Source organism: Vulpes vulpes, chromosome 1, assembly GCF_048418805.1.
Source record: "Vulpes vulpes isolate BD-2025 chromosome 1, VulVul3, whole genome shotgun sequence".
Taxonomy (NCBI): domain Eukaryota; kingdom Metazoa; phylum Chordata; class Mammalia; order Carnivora; family Canidae; genus Vulpes; species Vulpes vulpes.
In genome coordinates, this window is record NC_132780.1 from 168,728,564 (window position 1) to 168,747,049 (window position 18,486).

The 18,486-nt window shown below is 33.8% G+C and overlaps 1 protein-coding gene across 3 annotated transcripts in view; it reads right to left on the reverse strand.

The window, feature by feature from the left end:
- PHIP (PHIP subunit of CUL4-Ring ligase complex) overlaps positions 1-18,486 on the reverse strand; it is a 127,308-nt gene that overhangs the window by 37,109 nt on the left and 71,713 nt on the right. For all 3 annotated transcript variants that reach the window (XM_072735780.1, XM_072735778.1, XM_072735789.1), the window contains exons 18-22: positions 16,237-16,374; positions 15,407-15,590; positions 10,994-11,111; positions 4,633-4,773; positions 2,065-2,141 (exon numbers count right to left, since the gene is read on the reverse strand). In XM_072735780.1, the coding sequence (XP_072591881.1) occupies positions 2,065-2,141; positions 4,633-4,773; positions 10,994-11,111; positions 15,407-15,590; positions 16,237-16,374 (658 nt within the window). The remainder of the gene's footprint in view (positions 1-2,064; positions 2,142-4,632; positions 4,774-10,993; positions 11,112-15,406; positions 15,591-16,236; positions 16,375-18,486) is intronic.

Genomic DNA, 18,486 nt, shown 5'->3' on the forward strand with positions numbered 1-18,486 from the left:
TGGGACTTGATCCCTGGACTTGGGATCATGACCCGAGCCAAAGGCAGACACTCAACTGCTGAGCCACCCAGGCATCCCATCTTCTAAGATTTTAATATTAATATTAATTTCTGAGTGCTGCATATGTTCAAAATATTTTAAGGGCAAACGAAAATAAGGAGCAGAGGGTCACCTTCTTCAATTCTAGCATCAGTACAAAGATAGTCTGAGATACTACAAGAGATATCAATACTGAGAAAGAGGCATAGGGATTACTTTTCTGAGAGGAGGTGGGAGCTCCTGACCAGAGGAACTCCAATGGTACAGCACTGCTGCCATAACTAGAGCTGGATATTAAATGGGGACTGTCAGAAGTGTTTCAGCCCAGTAGGAAGGCTGCTTGCAAATTTTACTCAGTATCTACATATATGTTAGGTACATCTTATGCTTCCAAAAATGCCATGATTCTAAAAAAAAAAAAAGGCTTCATTATATATCACTACCGTGTCTACATTTCAGTTTACCTTCAAAAGATCTGTTAAAAAAAAAAAAGATCTAAGTTTTACTGAATTGACATTGTTGCAAAATAAAGAACCCAGTTATGTTACCTTCTGTTCTAATTTTAGTACATGAGAATATTACTTGATTTTGTACAATTTTAAGATAAAAATAGAAATGCCTTGAAAAAATCTAAGTTATACTATGTTAAAATCAATAATTAGTTCTCCTATACTTAGTGATACATGGCCTTATTCCTCTTTAAAGATTAACACTGAAAGGACAGATTTTTCTGGAGTTTTATTATACTACTATTATGTCTTATCCCTGTCTTGAATGTCCATGGTAGGTAACTACAAATACTCCCTAAGAATAATCATCACAGGTAAAAATCAAATAATTAAGGTGCTGTCCAGTGTGATTTCATGACTTCATTTTAATTTGAAAATGACTTTAAGAACTTAATTTAAAAAATATTGTCAGACACTATACTAGATGCATGAGAATGCATCCACACAGCAAACATCTATCCAAGAATAAACTGTCCTCAACTTATGAGCATTTATTTATACTAACTCTAGCCATGGTCACTATAAATGGCACCTGCTAAATATTCACAGCTGCTACTCTCTGGAGAACTCACCACTAACAGAAAGTCTTCTGATGCTAGTACAGATCTAACTACAAACTACAGGACCCATGTTCTTTACAGCTACCTCCCATCTGCAGAAGCCACTAATGCTCTATGTGTCTCATGGTTTGAGATACTCTACTTCCATTACTGAGCCAAAAGAAAGTGATTTTTCTTTACTGCCCTGTTTCAAATATAGAAAACTACTAGACACAACTATGGGTATGTGCATATCATTACTGGGAGTCACTGTTCTGGGAACAGGAAAGCCTTTGATTCTAAGAGTGATATAAGGAATTCCTAGAACCTCTATCTCTTGGGTTTCTTTGGCAATTTTAAGAGCTACTGCTGACAGGGCATAAGTGTAAAGGGCTAAGTATATTCACCATTTCCAAAGGCTGTATTTCTTGCTACTACGACTTTACAAGGTCAGCAAAGATCATCTGCCTTATAACAATGTGGATCACCAGTATATATACAGAAGATAAAGGAATCCTCACTTACACAGAGAAATGGCATAGGAATAACAACAGGAAAAGGAAAGCTTACTCTTATTGCTGAAAGAAATAATTACCATTCAACAAATTATACTACATAAAATAGTTAATTCTACAAGATCTCTTTACTTTTATAATTTAATGCTTGAATACTTCTCAAAACAGTAATGAAATTAATTTGTGATTCAGTATTACAAATAATAGTATTCAGAAGATAAATTACCAATTAAGAAGAAAAGGTCAAAAGCATCATTTTATAGATCTAGTTGCAATAACCAACATTTTTTACTTACTAGATAAAACATGTCGGAAAGAAAATCTCCTAAATTTTGGACAACTACAAAAAGATCTCCAAGAAGAACCAACTTTAAACTCAAAGAGATTTTGAAATGTGTTGCTGATAAAAAAGAATTTTCAGCTTTCTAAAGATTTTACAGGTGGAGAAATAGAAACAATTACCTAGAACTGCCATCACTATGCCATGCTCTCTCTTCCTCTTCAGATGTTCCACCACTGACAGCAACAACCTCACCTTCCTAAGAAATATTTAATACATATTTTATCGTATATTTTTACAAAACAGCAGTCTAGGATTATTAGAAAATATCAGTGATATCGAATAGTACCAATCATATTAGGATATTTACAATAATTAAAACTCCATTTTAATGAGTTATGAAACAGATCTTATATTTTGATACAATTATTAAATTATCAAAATCATAAAACGTATCCAGTGAAAAAATGTATCCAATGAAATAATACCTATTAATATTGGACTCAGAACAATCAGATGATTAACATATTTTCTTTGCTGTTGTTTTTTATGCCTCAATATATCTTCTAGATTGGATTTTATCAAATTCTATAGATAACAATGGGAATCAATTTTTTACTTTTTGAGTCTTTTTAAAATCTTAGTTTTCCTACAGAAGTTTTGAGAAACTGAAATTAGGACTTTACATTTACTGACATCATCATTATTAAAAATAGCTTTATTACATACAAAAAAGAATATTTCAACTTTGGTATTATTTTATCCCAATGTCAGAGGACTAAAAACTACCCAAACACTGTTTTTCTTTATTAAATATTCTTGACTTAACATAAGATATTCTAGTGAAGCCATTTTCTTTATAAAAATTGTTTTTCAGGGTCACAAGATCTTATTCCATTTCTCCCTTGCTCAAGTAAAATTTTACACTCCAATAAAAACAAGACCTCAAATTAAGCTTTTACTATATTACACAGAAACTATTCTAAGCATGTATATCCATCACAAAATACTATTGGTGATAGGGAGGAGTTACTTAAATAAAAGAAATTAAAGCTTAAAAAAGTTAAGAAATTTGCCGTGGGCAGTACAATTAATGAACTAAGCTACTCCAAAGCTTAGACTACTCTAAAGAATGGTTCAATGTTATTACTTGCTGGGCACAATCAGAATTCTTCAAAATGACAATGAAATATATTACTTTATTAATTAAGTAAAACAGCATATCTTTTTTTTTTTTAAAACAGCATATCTTTTGAGCAAAGTTTTCTCTTTTCAATGTTTTAATAATGAAGAATGTGTATTACACACAGCTATTTCACAAAGTTCTGAGAACTAAGCAAATACAGAAAAATCAGAACCCAGTAGTAAATTTTATTCAGCAAATTTAATCTCTGCTCAATAGGAAAAAAAATTTTAAAAAGTGATTTGACTATTCCTGTCTTTACTGTATATTACTTCTTTAAAGGGAGAGAAAAGAAGTGTACTTCTATATTCTTAGTACAAAATTAAGAGGTACTATACACAACTATAAACTATTTGAAAAAACCCAGGATTCTTTCCATTAATTAATATAATGTGCCCAAAATGATATTCTGTTGTCAATGTACTCCTCTAGAAATTCATTCAATTGTTTTAAAAGGATGTTAAAATATAAGCATATTAGTTTTGAGGACAAATGAAGGATTTAGTTAACTTTTTATTTTTTATTTATTTATTTATTTTTTTTTTAGTTAAATTTTTAATAGATGTACCTGGAACTACGTAAGGTTCTAATAAGCTAAATCATACCTATTTTATAGAAACATATTATTAAAGAAACATATTAAATCTTTCAAAAATAAACATTTTATAGAGGTAAATAACTAGTTCACATACATTTTATGTGTAGATCTAAACTGTCATGTACCAAATTTATATTATTAGCATATTTGGTCTTTTAACCAGATTGGACATATCATTTTGACCCGGCCATCCTAGGACCTAAAGCCACTGGAGATTAAACTTTTCAATTGAAGTTAGCATACTCTTAGTTTCAGTTTTATTGCCATGCCTACAGAAAATTCATTCGGAAAATTTCCATATATGTCTAACATTGCTTCATAAACATACAGTAGTCAACAAGATCATAGAATCCTTGACCTAACTCGGGGAGAAGGTGATCAGGAAAGCAGGGAGGGACAGGGAGACGTTGTTAAGTACTTAATAAAATTAAGTTGTGATTGCAAATTGATTGCCATTGTTGAAAGAATTTATAATTTAGTAGGAACAGGATATATATGGAAAGAATTACATATAAGGAAAATTTAAAATAAATCAAAAAGGTCATAAACTGTTAGATCAAAACTGAAGCAAAATTATCAAATAAATGTCTGTTAGTAAAAATAGTTACAGACTAGAGCTTCGTAGTACTATTTTGAAAGCTTGGCTTTAGAGTAAAAGGAAGGTGGGTTTAACTCCTGCTCTACCATTTAATAGTTAGGTACACAGATAATCTAAACATCTTTGAACCTCATACATAAAATAGGAATCACTAATATGCATTTATTTTGTGAATATCAGATTATGAATATGTGTGCCATGCCTGGAACATACATAATGTCTTCAGTAGATGGAAATTATCACTATCATTTTAAGACCTAGAAATACACTATCTTTGAGTTACATCTATAAATAAATCAATGAATACAAACAGTCACACTAAAAAAAAAAATTAAACTGGAAACAAATTTATGTATGTGCTGAGATCTTACATCTGAAGAACTAGTGCCATTTTCTATCTCTTCTGAAGGTCTAGGAGTCTCCTCCAAAGCAGATCTTGTGCGATAATTGTGTTGATTTGCCTGCTGCCGTTTGGATTCTCCAAGATCCAAGAAATGCTCATGAGCATGATTCTGGAAAAAGTAAATTAAATTTATTTAAAGTAGGATTAAAGAGCATGCTTTTTGTGCTTCAGAAGTTGCATATTTTTTAATTATAAAAAAATCCAGTCATATTTAAGATAGTCACATAAGTAGACTACAGTATCAATTCAAATATTTTAACACAGCCTTAAGTTAAATCACAAGTTTGTGATATCTGAAATTCACTTGGTTTAATAAGTTATAAATTTTATTTTTTCTGATTAGGTGATACAGACTAAAGGGTTTCTAATTCTAATTCTCCTGTACCCACCTAAACCTAGAGAACAGATACAGAGGACCATGTGTTATGAGGCATATCTTAACAGGCAGAGGAAAACAGAAACCAAAATGATGATCACTAAACTACTCTGCCACTATGAGCAAGGACACCAGGTGGATGGCTCTCTCTCTTCTGCTGCAGAATGAATGTAGTAGATGAGAACATAACTAACAATCACCAAAAAAATTAATAAAGTCAAACATGGTGACAGAGATGAAAAAACTCAATGAACTCAAGAATTCACACCTGAAAAAAAAAAACTATGTGTGTATATATTAAAAAAAAAAAACCTACTTCCAAAAAAGACTCATCAGATTTATATATACAATATATCATAAATACACATCATTCAATAGAAAAAAAAAAACTATGTGTGTATATATTAAAAAAAAAAAACCTACTTCCAAAAAAGACTCATCAGATTTATATATACAATATATCATAAATACACATCATTCAATAAGAAAATCTTTATTTTTTTTATATATTTTTTTAAATTTTTCATTTATTTAAGATAGTCACACAGAGAGAGAAAGAGGCAGAGACATAGGCAGAGGGAGAAACAGGCTCCATGCACCGGGAGCCCGATGTGGGATTCGATCCCAGGTCTCCAGGATCGCGCCCTGGGCCAAAGGCAGGCGCCAAACCTCTGCGCCACCCAGGGATCCCAAGAAAATCTTTAAAGTGACAGAAAATAACTTTGTACCTTTAAATATATCCTCACTTTTTTTTCTTCTCATTAAACTTTGTTTCAATGGGTCTCAAAATTCTGTGACAGATTTCTGGCCAAGTTGTTTCCATTAAAAAGTACTGATTGACTGACTGATTTACTTATTGTTTTAAAGACTTATTTTAGAGAGAGAGCACGAGTGGGAGGAGGAGAGGAAGAGAGAATCTCAAGCAGACTACACTCAGCAAAGAGCCGAACTCAGGGTCAGATCTCACAACCCCAGGGGATCCCTGGGTGGCTCAGCGGTTTAGCGCCTGACTTTGGCCCTGGGTGTGATCCTGGAGTCCCAGGATCAAGTCCCACATCGAGCTCCCTGCATGGAGCCTGCTTCTCCCTGTGTCTGTGTCTCTACCTCTCTCTCTGTGTGTGTGTCTCTCTCATAAATAAATTAAAAAAAAAAAAAAAAAGAACCCCAAGTTGCTATATTAAAAAAAAAAAAAAAAAAAAAAAAAAAAGATCTCACAACCCTGAGATCACGATGAGCCAAAAGCAAGAGTAAGACACTGAACTGATTATGCCACCCAGGCCACTAAAAAGTACTGATTTAAGAACTATTTACCTTAAAATTGCTGCACACTCACACAAACCAAATGGTACACAAAAGATTCTTTCCTTTAAGGTTTTAAAATGCATCATTAACATTAAACATTTTCTTAATATTAAATTTAAATGGCACTTCTACCACTGATTAAAACAGGGTGGAGGTATAGATAATATTCATTTAGCTTTCTGAGCAGACTTGGTGACCTTGCCAGGTCCTGTAGCCTTCCTGTCCACTGCTCTGTTTATACCCATAGTAACTGTCTTATGTCACGAAGAGCCAAATGACCCTGAGGAGGACAGTCATAGAAGCTCTCAAAACACATGTGCCTGCCAGGAACTATATCAACTATGGCAGCATCAACAAATTTCAAGAATTCAGGACTTTCAGCTTACTCCCAAAACAGCAATCAATCTTCTCTTCTGGCTCAGCATACTTGTAAGCAATGTGAAGCTGTGTGACAATTCAGCACAGGTGTATACCCAGCATTGATTTGGCCTGGATGACTCAAGATAATAACCTGAGCTGCGAAGCCAACTGCTTCCACTGGTGGGTTATTTTTGCTGTCACAGCCATAATGCCATGGCAAGCATCTTTTATAAACAGTTCTTGACACAAAAGTCCACATTAGTCCCAGGAAGAGCTTCACTCAAAGCTTCATAGTGCACGCATTTCAACCAACTTTACTACAATTTTAATGGTGACTGGAGCAAAGGTGACCACCACGCCAGGTTTGAACATACCAGCCTCCACTTGGCCCACAGGAACACCATCAATATCAATATCACCCAATTTTGTGAACATCATGAAGGGGCAGGCACAAACATCTGTCAGTTGGAGGAGTTGGTGGCAAGATGTCAAAACTGTTCACAACTCAAGCAGCACGGTTCCATTGGCACTGTCATCTTAACAGGTAACTCTCCATCCCTTGAACCAATGCACATTAGCATTTGCTTCTAGCACGTACCATTCAAACCAGAAATAGACACAAATGCTACTGTGTGGAGATATAGTCAATTTTCTTAATATAGGTGCTGATCCTTAAAGATTTCCTCGTATTTCTCCTTTTGGTTGTGGGGTGCTCAACGGAATTCATTTTGTTAACAGCAAATAAGTATAAAGTTAGTCAAGTTTATGCTCATTTGCAGTGACTCTCTTTTTCTGTCCAGAAACTTTTAGAATGTTGTTTTAAATTTTTTCAAATGTTTATTACTATAATGTGCTTAGTTGAGGTTTTAAAATTTTTAAATTCTAGATTATTTTTTCCTTATTTATCCTATTTGACACACCATGCCTTTTCTTATATATCCTCTTTGGCATAACAGCCAGAGGTTGATTTTGGGAAAATTCTGATTATTTTTTCAACTCTTTCCTTCCTCTGTATTTTCTCTTCTTCAAATATTCATTAAATACTGCATATACTACTACTTCTAATCTGTGTGCTCTCTCTACATATATTCTCATACATAACATATAAATTTATGTTTGCTTTTTACACTTCTCTTATCCTTTCCATCATTTCTTCCCTTTTTTTTTTTTTTTAAAGATTTTAAGATTCATGAGTCAGAGAGAGAGAGAGAGGCAGAGACATAGGCAGAGGGAAAAGCAGGCTCCATGCAGGGATCCCGATGTGGGACTCAATCCCAGGACCCCAGGACCATGCCCTGGGCCAAAGGCAGGCGCTAAACCGCTGAGCCACCCAGGGATCCCCCATTTCTTCCCTTGGGAAGAAAGAACTCTGGGAGAGTTCTTCCACTTGGCATTCCAGCTTACTAATTCATTTTTCAGTGTCTTTCATTCTTCTAGTCAAGTCATCCAATGAGTTCTCTTTCAATAACAATGTTTTATCCCAATCCATCTAATATCTAGTATCTCCAGAACTGCTTTTTCTTACATGTTCCAATATCCCCTCCTAGCTCTAAAAATATGCTATTTCAAATATATGTACTATGCATACCATTAGTTTCCCTGTGTTAGTCATATAAGTCCATCTACAATGTGGTTTTGTTCCTCCCATCATGGTCTGTCTTCACAAGTGTGTTAAGGTGCTAATATTGCACTGAGGAGTAGGGCAAAAAAAGCAAAAATCTAGGTCTTGCTTTGTATTTCTAAAAAAGATTCTGGATGTGCACTTTAGGACCTATATAATACTGCAAGCTGAGTTCAACCATTCCCTGTTCCTCCATCCACCTCTACTCTACAGTTCCTTTTCTGAAATCAGTCTTGTACTAGAACCCTGCTTTCCCCCTTCAGCCTTACTCCTGTCTAAAACAGCTACTAGTAATAGCCAAGTGAAATAAAAGACATCTTCACATACAAGGACATAAAATTCACTCCACCTAGATTTTCTCTAAAAGGATTACTGGAAGGTTTTCTAATTTTGGGAAATACGTAACAGTGTAAGAGGAAATACTGTTCAACTATAATCATAAATTTTGAGTAATATGAGAAGAATGTAATATACTCTGCTTCTTTCATTTAAAATAAATATATTTACCTAAAATTCAAATTCATTTAATTAAAAATTGCTATCTGTCCCATTTTGTAAAGATTTCCCCTCAATTTTATATTTCTTTAGGATAAATTCCAAGTCAAAAAACATTAATGTTTTTGATGCCTTCATAAACTATACAGTGGAAGGGAAAGCTAGTTGTCACCAACATCTGTTCTCCTCTTTCTGCACAAGAAAAATGTTCTTTGTAAGGATTTCATGTGACTAAAAATCTGGCCAATGGCATATCTGGCAAAATGTTTCAGAGCAACTTCACAGAACGTTCATCAAGAGAGTGTATGTACCCTTTGCACTTTCCTTATTTATTTGATCCTCCATCCTTCAGCCTTCAATGAGAAAGCTGACATCTTGAGGCATGAGTTCCAATTCACACATAAGAGAATCAGAAAAATGAAAGAGCTTCAGTTCTCAACACCAAGGTCATCATACTAGGCCTGGACCAACTGACTGAGGCTTTTACATCAGAGATCAGTATTATATCCATTACATACATTTTTTTAAGTCACTGTAATTTTGGGACCAAACCTACTGCTAATAATCATATTACTACTATTATTTTAAGTTTCCTAAACAGTTTTTGTATTACTTTATACTTCCCACCTGCATAGTATCTGTTATTATTAGAAGAAAAAAAAACACTGCAACGGAGATGAAAAAAATGCCCATTTCATAATTTGTACACCTTCATGTTTGTTTTCAAACCTTTATCTTCATAAAATTTGAAAAACAAAAAATGAAGTCATAAACATTACTGTTCTACTTGTTTTTTTTCACTTAAAAATACATCATGAACATTTCTCTAAGGCAGTGGAGTTCTATCTCATTTTGTTAAATAGTTGTATAATATTCCATGAGTATATAGATATGACAGCCTACCCCTCTTCTACCAATGGACTCTAAAGTTATTCTAATTGTTGCAAACTATAAATATCTAGTATACAGACACATATATGTACACACATTCACATCAGTACTTTTCTTTTTTTTTTTTTTTTTTTTTTCACATCAGTACTTTTCTATAAAAAAAATACTCTGGAGAAAAGTACCAATATAGGATTAAAAGCAAGCATATTCTTTTAATTTTAATAGATATCACCATACTCCATCCAAAAAACAGTGGAAGCAATACAAACTCTCACCATCATTACAAGAGTTTATATCCCCATATCCTTGGATTCTAAGCAAAGGATCCAGAAAAGGTTATGCTTCTTAGCCACCATAAAAAAACAACAACCACCAACCAACTACAACAAAGAAAACCCCAGAAAATGAAAGATTACCTCAAATTATACTAATAGGAACTTTTGTGGGGTCCTACTGATCCCAAGGTAGGATACCGTTAATAAGGGAAAATATAAAATAATACTCGAGTCCTTTAAAAACAAGAGTCACGAAATAAAAAAAAAGTTCTAGAAAAGGACACTAATATTCAGGTTATGGAACCCATATAAAAAAAAGAGAACAAAGCAGAGTCAAGAAACCAGTTACTTTTTGTTTAGATCATTGCTTAGATGGGGACTTATAATGAAAAGGTGTTCTGTAAGTCTAGCTTGATTCTGAAGCTTTCAAACTAAGGTGGTTTAAAAAAGAAAAGGCATGGAAGAATGAATAATAATGATTCCTTGATAGTCAAGGAAATAAACACTCCTCTTTCCCAGATTAGGACATATACCAACTGAAATCCACTGGATTCAAAAGTTTTTCCACAGTAGGATAACAGAGAAGCCAACAAGGCAAATAGGAACAGCTTGCTTTTTTTCGTAGAGGAAATGAGATTATTTATAGATACAGAGCTGACTTACCTATGGTAACAGGTATAAAATAGAAAACCAAAAAACAAAACCAAAAAACTGTTTTTCGAATACGTGCAACCAATGGCAGAGCTAAAAAAAAAAAACTTGCTTTGGCTTATGATCTAACTTATTACATTTAATAGGCACATAACAATCGGCATTTGGGGAAAAGGTATACTAGAAGGCAGTAAAATAAAAAAATTTAAAGTGGTAACAGATAATCTAAAGAGATAATCAAGAATTGACTATATTAACTTTATTCCATTATTCTTTTTACAATGTTAACATTTTTAATTACAAAGGAGCCTTAAAGCAATCACTATACTTATGAAGCATAGAAGTAATTACTATTTACCTTTGCCACAGTGGGTATTTTATTTTCTTTTGGAACAGTGAGGTGTTTTCTTTTCTCTTCTGATCTGTAAGTTTTTATTTCTTCTTCTCCCTTTGCAGTTCTCCATTCTTCTTGCCTACTGAAAGAGAATTAAAAGCCACACGTTAATCTAGAATTTTTACAACTGATTTCACTCTGAAAGGCACATTCAGTATCAGAAAGGGAATGCTACTCGTGATGTTTTCTTTTCACACAGAGCATGTGATAAAGATTTCGGAGTTCAAATGAGTAGATCATGAGCTCAACATGTGGCATTAAATGACTGGAATACCAGAAAGACTGTCTGTCTACCTGAACTTGATACTACTGCTTCTGTTTATGGTCTCTGGCAAATAAAGCATTTAGTTCTGGGAACATGGTTATTCCTAAGATAACTGCTCCAAAGGTTAGAAATTGGATTTATTTTTTTAAAATTATGTCAGTATAGGGCCAATCTCTCATGCCATACTGATAGCTGGAATCTTAAAAAAAGAGGCACAAGAACACCTTGAGGTTGAACTAACATAACTCCCTAACGCCCTGAAAGAACTCTATTCTTTCCAATGAAAAGCAGATCTGGCCTCAGCTACTGAAAAAACTTCAACTCATTCCAGGCACTGAGCTGAAAGTGAGCAACAGAAAAAATTGAGGAACATTAATTGTGAACTTTAATTTCATGGAACCTGAACTTACAAGGGCAAGAGAATTTTTTTTACTTTAATTTCTTATAACTTTAAAGTTTTTGACCTGCAGGGGTATTTAATCTTTGAACTTTTAATTTTTCCCTGAAGATTTCAGTTGGAAGGGAGTTAATATTCAAACTTGGAAGAACTCTACAATGTCGATATTTTATTACTAGAGTACATTAATGTCATTTCACTTAATTGCAGAATCTTTAACACAGCTGGTAATAATTCTGAATGGAAAATAAAACGAGTCATTTAAATCCGTAAAAAAAAAAAATGGCCTTGATTTAATTTTTTGTTTCATCTTAATTTCTTATTCTTTTTTAATTAAACTTTTTATTGGAATAACTATAGACTCAAAACAGTTTTAAGAAATAACAGAAATTCCTTGCCCTTTACTCAGTTTTCCCCAATAGTAGCATTGCAAAACTGTAATAAAATATCACAACCCAGATGTTAACATTGATACAACCCACCAATACTATTCAGATTCCCTAGTTTTACTTCTACTCATGTGTTTGTGTATTTAGTTCTATTCACACTCATCAATGTGCACGTTTGTGTATCCATTACCCCAGTTAAGATATAGAATATTTCCATCACCACAAAAATCCCTTGTGTGTACTTTTCATAATGATATTCTCACCTTTCTTTCTTCCCCCTCAACTTCTCCTCTCCCCAAGGTTTAGCAATCACTAATCTGTTCTCTACCTCTATAGGTATTTTAAGAACAGTCCATAAAGTATGTAAACCTTTTTTCTCATTCAGCACAATTTCCTCGAGATTCATTCAACCTGTTGTATCAATAGGTTATTCCCTTTTATTGCAGAGTAGCACTCCACAGTGTGGATATAGCTAATCTGTTTAACCATGCACTCATAAAGGACATCTTGGTTGTTTCTAGGTATTGGCTATTACAAATAAAGCTGCTATACACTTATGTACAGATTTTTCTGTGAACATAAGTTATTTCTTTGGGATAAATGCCTGAGTACAATCACTGGATATTATAGTAGTCACACATTTAGGTTTTTAATAAAGTGAAAAAACTGTTTTCTAGAGTGGCCACAATATTTTATTTCCACCATGCATGAGTGATATAATTTCTCCACACCCCCCTAAGCAATGGGTGATGTTACTGTATTTTGGCCATTCTTATAGATATATAGAGATTATTTCCTTCTGATTTTAATTTGTATTTCAATAACGGTAATGATGTTAAGTATCTTTTCATGTACTTATTTCCCATCTGCATATCTTCTTTGAAGACATGTCTGTTCAAGTCTTTTGCCCATTTTCTGACTGGATTGTTTTATCTACTGTTGAGTTCTAAGAGTTCTTTATATATTATAGATAATATTCTTTCATTGGAATCTAACTGATGTGAATGGACTTAATTTTAATTAATGTAATGATAGGTCTGACCCACTTAGGAGCCTTCAAGGGGCAAACTGTAAAAGGTCAATGAGGGGGACATAACCCAGGAAGATTCTTTTTTTTTTTTAAAGATTTTATTCATTTATTCATGAGAGACACAGAGAGAGAGAGAGAGAGGCAGAGACACACAGGCAGAGGGAGAAGCAGGCTCCTTGCAGGGAGCCCAACACGGGACTCAATCCCCGGACTGGGATCATGCCGTGAGTCGAAGGCAGAGGCTCAACCACTGTGCCACCCAGGCATCCCCCCAGGAAGATTCTCAAAGTAAGAGTACCAAGTATTTGGGGCAAAGCTTCAGGAAGGTCAAATATCCTTTGAAGTTATGGTCATACCCCTACTTGACCACTGGCTCAATGGTCAAGCTCAATGAAAAAGGGATAAAAAGTAAAGAACATATGGAGAGAAAAACATCTCCCCTCCCCCCTTCTCCTGTTTTCTTCCACATGGGGGGGGGGGGGCGGGCGGGACCTTCACCATCAACTAGCAACCCACTCCTGGCCTCTCTTAAACTCTTTACTCATTCTCTCCAGGGGGAAGAAGTGAACTAATTAGTGTGCTCTGGAAGGAAAAACTAGTTTAGTATGGTGGCCTAGTCCTATGCCCTCATTTGCAATGTTTACATTCTGTTCTGCATTTTTAAGACCCAAGCCCCACTGCCTCACGTGGGGAGAAATACTGTGACCCAGTGGCTACCTGTGTTTGGGATTCAGGACTAGGAACACACTTTCATGCAGATAAAAGCCACATCCTTCACAGTTGTATCAATAACATAAAGTGCCATTCTGATTTCATATCTCATTCTTTTGTATTTTCAGTTACTTTGGAACCATTGTTAAGATGGGTGTTATTTACCACACCCTCTTCAAACCATAACATTAGAATTAAAATGTGGACAAAAATCCAACTAAAAATATATTATGGGAGTTAATTTTTTATTTTATTTTATTTTTTTTTTTAAGATTTTATTTATTTATTCATGAGAGACACAGAGAGGGAGAGGCAGAGACACAGGCAGAGAGAGAAGCAGGCTCCATGCAGGGAGCCTGATGTGGGACTCAATCCCGGAAGCCAGGATCACGCACTGGGCTGAAGGCAGGTGCTAAACCGCTGAGCCACCCAGGGATCCCCAGTTAATTTTTTATTAAGGACATCTGGGTATACTTGTTATCAGCTAAAGTTATTGTTCAAAATTATACTTTATTTGTATAGTTCTTAAATCTTAACACAAATCTTAAGTACTGTCCAATCAAATAGCATAACCTATATAAACATTCAGGTTAAAAGTGTTTTTAAAATTATATAATTACTATCTTTTGAGCTTAAGAACCAGAAAATCCTAAAATCAAATTTACATTTTGATCTTCATGTCTTTATTATAGTATATATAGTATTATATTCTGTACAGTTGACCCTTGAACAGTTTAAATCTATGTGGGTCCACTTACATGCCGATTTTTTACACAAGAGTAGCATAAATGTATTTTCTCCTCTTTCTGATTTTCTTAGTAACATTTTTTTCTCAAACTTACTTTATTGGAAGAATACATATAAATACATATAAAATACAAAATATGTGTTTGCTGTTTGTTATCAGGCTTCCAGTCAATATGAGACTACTAGCAGTTGAGTGAGTTTTTGGGTAGGCAAAAGTTATATGCAAATTTTTAATTGTGCAGAGGGTCAGCATCCCTATTCCCATGTTGTTCAAGGGTCAACCATAGTTATTAGTTGGGTTCACATGGACCACATTCATGAATACTGCATTACTAAGTTACGAATATAAAAGTTCCTTCACAACATGGACCTTGAGAATAGAATTATATCAAATAATATTTAATTTATAAATGTGTACATTCAAATATAATTAAAGAATTATTTCAGTATATAGAAAATGTTTATATAATGTGTTACCAATAAATAATATCACATATTTTCACTATGATGTATCTGAATATGACATGGTAAGATCTATAAAAAATTACTTAAAAAACTCATGAAATGTGTTTTAAGACACAGTTAAACAAGATAAACTAAGTTTTAAATATGCTACTCACCTTAATACATCCCCTCCCGTACATATCTTTTACATGAAACATTCTAGAACAGGACTTAACTGAAATTTAATTTTCTTCCCGCCATGACTAGTTTAAAATACTAGCTCTTCAGAAAAATTTAAAATAAATTACAAACCTAAAACGGTACTTTGAAGGCTATAATTCAAAATAATGAACATAAACAACAGTGGTACATAAAATTTCACAACTCCCCTTACCTGGCTATACCAGTTGACAGCTCAGGTACCACCACCCTTCGACTCCAAGCTACCAGATCTCGCTCTGTGGCTATTTCACTTCTTGGTGCGTTGCTGTGCATTTGCCGTACACCTTCAATTTGCCCACTACGTCTTAGTCCTACGTTTGGTGGTGAATGAACCTCTGAGGTAGAACTTACAGAGCCTAAATGAAAAATATAGTAAGTTCTATTTAATAAAATCTACATTATCTTTCACATGAAATGTCGCATTATGGCAAATTAATTAAATTACCAAATTAGGAACCAAACCACAGGTAAAAATTTAATGAAAAAACATGGCTATTCAGTTAATTAGCTAAACTAATGAGTAACATTTTTTTCATGTAAAATAATTCTTAAAAAAATCATTTCTTAAAAAACGGTTTGTATTTTGGGAAAACGATATAAGAAGCAAAAACAGACAAACCCAAGAATGTCTGTGGTTCATAAATTTGCTTTAACTTTTCTCTGAAAATAATATGTGACAATAAGAGCAGTGAGATACAGGAGAATGTGGTGTATATTCCATACATTATTGAATAAATTTATTTTCAAAGTTTTTCTAGATTCTACATGTTTACTATAGGAATCTGAAAGAATATACATATTTAAAGATTCATTGTCTACAGTTCGAAACCTTATATTACGAACATTTTCTTAGGCATTACGTATTTTTTAAAAGATGTCATTCTGGCAGCCTAATATTTCATTTTATGGATGTGCCATACTTTGTTTAATCACTTCTTTACTACTGGGGGATTAAACTATTACAATTTTAAAAATATTTCACTTGAGGCAATCAATGCTTACCTCTACTTAAACGGCTGGTATTACTGATACCTGCTTCACTAGAACGTCTCAGGTCTTGCTCCTGTTGTAGTCTTTGAATCATGCTATCCAATGGGCTAATATCCTGGTTTGCTTGCTGACTTAAAACTTGGTTCAGTCCTATATAATACCACACGAAATGCTAAGAATATTTTAGCCCACTAGTCAAACCATTTTACTAATTAAGCTCACTTTGAGTTCAAACTTAATATAAATTTTACTTAAGTAAAAGACCTAAAAAGATCTAAAATGATAAACTTTGAAATGATAGCAGTAAAATATACATACATACACACACAACCAGGAATATGTTCAAACCTTATTACAAACAACAATGACAAGGATTAAGATTTACCAAGTACTTATGGTTCAGGCACTCATATTATCCTCACAATAATGCAGTTAGATATGTAGTATTAATTCCACTTACAATAAGAAAACCAAAATAACTACTCAAAGTCATGTATCTAATAAATGACAAAAGTGGAATTTCATCTTAGATCAGTTTCTTTGAAAAAAAGGCAAATCTGATTACCAACTTTCTCAAAAAACAAAATGAAACCAAACCTTTACTATTTCGCTCATTAAGCAAATTCTTGATTGTCTATTACATGTTAGGAACTATGAAGTAAAGTTGCAGTGGTGAACAGGACATTAAGGTCCTTGACTTCACGCAGCTAACATTCTAATGGGAGAATTAAACAATAAAGCCTTATATAAATGCAAACTGAAAAATGTTAAAAGATGATGACAGAGGGTTGCCTGGGTGGCTCAGTCAGTTAAGCATCTGCCTTCAGCTTGCATCATGATCTCAGGGTCCTAGGACCGAGCCCCATGTTGGGTGCCCTGCTCAGCGGGGAGTCTGCTTCTCCCCCTCTGCTCCTCCCCCACTCATGCTGGAGCTCACACACATTCTCTCTCTCTCTCTCTCTCTCTCTCTCTCGCTCAATCTCTTTCAAAGAAATAAATAAAATAGTTTTTTAAAAGAAAGATGATGATGGAGAAAATGGGGAATAGAGATAGGAACACTTACAGTGAGACAGAAAAAGTCAAAGAAGCTGTCTTTGAGAAGATAGAATTTGAGTTAAGACTTGAAGAAAAAGAAGAATTAGTGAAGAGCAAGAAAAAAGACACTTCAGATAGAATGCAAGAGTTGGAACAAAGACTCTGAGGTAGGGAGGAACTTGGTGTGTTTTAACTCACCCTAATTTTCCAGCATTAACTTTCATCTGTATCAGTCATATGGGACTACCTGACTCTTCTGCTCTCCTAACTGGATGAAAACTTTCATGCTTTGGAGCTTTTAACCACAATACTCACAATTCAAGTATAAACATGATAAACACCAACTTATCCGTCAAGCATCAACTAAAATGGCATCCCTATATTTCCTCTGTGAAATCTTTCCAGACTACCCCTGAATTAGTGCTATCTTCCTTCATTTTCTCAAACAATATATACATATTAGTACTTAGGCCAATATAAAAAGGAAGCCCACTAGTTAGTTCCACAAAAGCATGATTGCCTTATTTAGTATTCTAAGTCTAGCATAATGCTAGGCATATAAAAATTTTCAATCCTGCTGAATGAATAAAAAAACCATGTAAGTGTTATAAAATATATGAAAGTACTGCCATGATAGAAGGGAGCAGTTAATATCAGGTGTGTGGGTATATAAGAAATGATGTGATGATATCAGACATTTAGAGTGGGCTAAAAAAAGATACAAAGGAGATTCTGAAACGAAGAATTAGTAAGGAAGATCTAAGGGAAAATTACAGGTACTAAGCACATAATGTTATTTCATTTTATAAGAGAAGACTAAAATTCAATAAGATAAAAATAACTTGTCCAAGGTCACAAAGCTAGAGAGTGGTAAAAGTAGAGGTAAAAGTTAAGATGCCTGTGACTGCTTCCTTCCTGTTAGGATGCTGAGGAAACAGCTCATGTTTATACATCAGTGACTAATCTGATATTGCTCAAGTTACAACTGATGAAGCATTCAAATATAAATATAACAGTGTAAATATAATAAAACTGAGTTCAAGCATTACAATACGCATCATCTATTCTTACTTAATTCTAAAATTTACAAAATAAATTTTACCATAGATCTAGATTTACAAATAGAAAAATAGTTACAAATGATGCTGAAGATTTTTTAAAAAGTATCTTTCTTCTGTCTTATATTTTGCTTGGTTAAATCAAAAATAATGAAAGAAATTGATGTTT